Source organism: Nansenia antarctica, assembly GCF_963989245.1.
Source record: "Nansenia antarctica genome assembly, chromosome: 3".
Lineage (NCBI taxonomy): Eukaryota > Metazoa > Chordata > Actinopteri > Argentiniformes > Microstomatidae > Nansenia > Nansenia antarctica.
The window spans coordinates 71,629,066-71,631,565 of record NC_137688.1 but is presented as its reverse complement, the minus strand read 5'-3'; the positions used below and the strand labels follow the sequence as shown (position 1 = coordinate 71,631,565).

Sequence of the window (2,500 nt, the reverse complement as noted above, 5' to 3'; positions counted from 1 at the left end):
GAGACCTCACCTGTGTCCCTGTACTTGTCTCTGCTGCCCTTTGACCAAAAAAGGTCTTTAGCTATGTCCATTTTCCTTTTTTTCCCTGGCATATTTTTGGTTACAGCTCACCTACTAAAAGTGAGACGATTGACAATATCAAAACATGCTTGCACACACATATAACTTACACACAAGTTAGTTTTACTGGCCCCAATTTGGTACAATTATTACTGAGATTATTGAGAATAGAGACATTGTTGACATAGGTAAACTAGCTGTTGTAATCTTTAATGTTCACTAACTAGCTTGTTAGAGTAAGCTTCACAATCGCGGGTGACGTTAGGTCAGTTTTTTCACTAAAATAACATTAGAACATGTTTGACAGAACATGACATGAACTTGTTCATTAATATATTACATTTGAACCAACAGTATTATGGCGTTTATACCGTTTGTTTAACCCACCTGAATGAACGAGAATCATGGACAAGATTTTAACATTAACGTTACTTGTGGCTTGTTTATTGAGGAACCGATGTCCCGCTCCACCAGTGTTGCCAGATTGGGCTACTTTTGTTCACACTGGACGGGTGAATTTGGCAGCTTTTAGACTGGTTGGGCTGGAAATTGTCAAATCCCGTCTGGCAACCCTGCGCTCCACTACAGCGCCTGGCTGGTGGGGTGAGATGGAGCCGGGAGGATTTTGAGTTACCGTTGTGTGGAGTGGATAAAATCACCAAAATGACACAACGTGATTCAGATTACATTTTCTGGGGATTATTTTTTTTTTAATCCAGGTATGGCGAGTGCCATAGATTGCCATACCAAAACAATGTCTATCGAGACACAGAGAGTGAGCCACGCACTTTTAATGAATGGATTAAAGAGCCGCACACAGACAGGCAAAGAGCCACATGCGGGTTGGCCACCCCTGCTCTAGAATGTTGAGGTGCCTTTATTCATTTATTCGGTGGTGAAATGGTTAAGAGGCAGCTGATTGGTGGTGAAGGGGTTAAGCGTTGTGCGTGTGCGGAGGCTGCTGATTGGTGCAGGCTGGCAGACTGGGCTCGCTGCCTGATGCACACATCCATAATCACATCACAAGCATTAAGGACATATCTGAAACCATTCAGAACAGCCCCGCTACCAGACCACCCGAGAGACCAGGGCTGAGACAAGGCTGGAGCACTACTGCGCCCCGGTGACCAGCGGAGGCATTACAGGCACCATATCACCACCATCGCTATCCAGACCAGGAGAAGGGAGGCTGGCGGAGGTGGAAATCGGAGGACGGGGCTCCGATTGTAACGCGTGGAATTGGAACAAGGATTTACATGTAATTTAGGGAACTATGTGTGAAAGAGGCTTATAAGGGCAGTGTTACCTCGGCCTCTTTGAGGCGGCGTTCGAACCAGCCCTTGGTTCCCTCCATGGCCTGCACCTGGCCCTGCAGGTCCTCCACCGACTGCTGCAGGCTCTCCAGGTCCTTGCTGCGGGCCTGGGGGGGGGGGGTCAAAGGTCAGATGAGGTACGGTACACATCTGACGGACGCAGCCCTGTCCTGTCTTGACCCACTCTGCCCACCTTCTCCCCGTCCCTCCCTCTTGATGTAAACAGGTGACAGCTCTCTCTCTCTCTCTCTCTCTCTCTCTCTCTCTCTCTGTGTGTCTCTCTCTCTCTCTGTCTCTCTCTCTCTGTATCTCTATCTCTCTCTGTCTCTCTCTCTCTGTGTCTCTCTCTCTCTCTCTCTCTCTCTCTCTCTCTCTCTCTCTGTCTCTCTGTCTCTGAGCTGGGTCCGTATCTCCTCCTCCGTGCGGTTCTTCTCCTCGTGCAGGCCCCTCAGCTCCCTCCTCCCCTCACCTCTCCCTCCCTCAGCCCCCTCAGCCCCCTCCCTCCCCCCCTCCCCTCACCTTCTCGTCTCTGAGCCCCCTCCCTCCCCCCCTCCCCTCACCTTCTCGTCTCTGAGCCCCCTCAGCTCCCCCCCTCCCCTCACCTTCTCGTCTCTGAGCCCCCTCAGCTCCCCCCCCTCCCCTCACCTTCTCGTCTCTGAGCTGGGCTCGTATCTCCTCCTCCGTGCGGTTCTTCTCCTCGTGCAGGCCCCTCAGCTCCCTCCTCCCCTCACCTCTCCCTCCCTCAGCCCCCTCAGCCCCCTCCCTCCCCCCCTCCCCTCACCTTCTCGTCTCTGAGCCCCCTCCCTCCCCCCCTCCCCTCACCTTCTCGTCTCTGAGCCCCCTCAGCTCCCCCCCTCCCCTCACCTTCTCGTCTCTGAGCCCCCTCAGCTCCCCCCCCTCCCCTCACCTTCTCGTCTCTGAGCTGGGCTCGTATCTCCTCCTCCGTGCGGTTCTTCTCCTCGTGCAGGCCCCTCAGCTCCCTCCTCCCCTCACCTCTCCCTCCCTCAGCCCCCTCAGCCCCCTCCCTCCCCCCCTCCCCTCACCTTCTCGTCTCTGAGCCCCCTCAGCTCCCCCCCTCCCCTCACCTTCTCGTCTCTGAGCTGGGCCCGTATCTCCTCCTCCGTGCG

At 54.2% G+C, this 2,500-nt stretch overlaps 1 protein-coding gene across 1 annotated transcript in view; it reads right to left on the bottom strand.

Annotated features, from left to right (window-relative positions):
• Window positions 1-2,500, bottom strand: part of gripap1 (GRIP1 associated protein 1) — a gene marked incomplete at its 3' end in the record, with an annotated part of 61,281 nt that overhangs the window by 38,101 nt on the left and 20,680 nt on the right. The window contains exon 21 of the mRNA XM_080527518.1: window positions 1,367-1,480. Coding sequence (XP_080383644.1) covers window positions 1,367-1,480 — 114 coding nt within the window. The remainder of the gene's footprint in view (window positions 1-1,366; window positions 1,481-2,500) is intronic.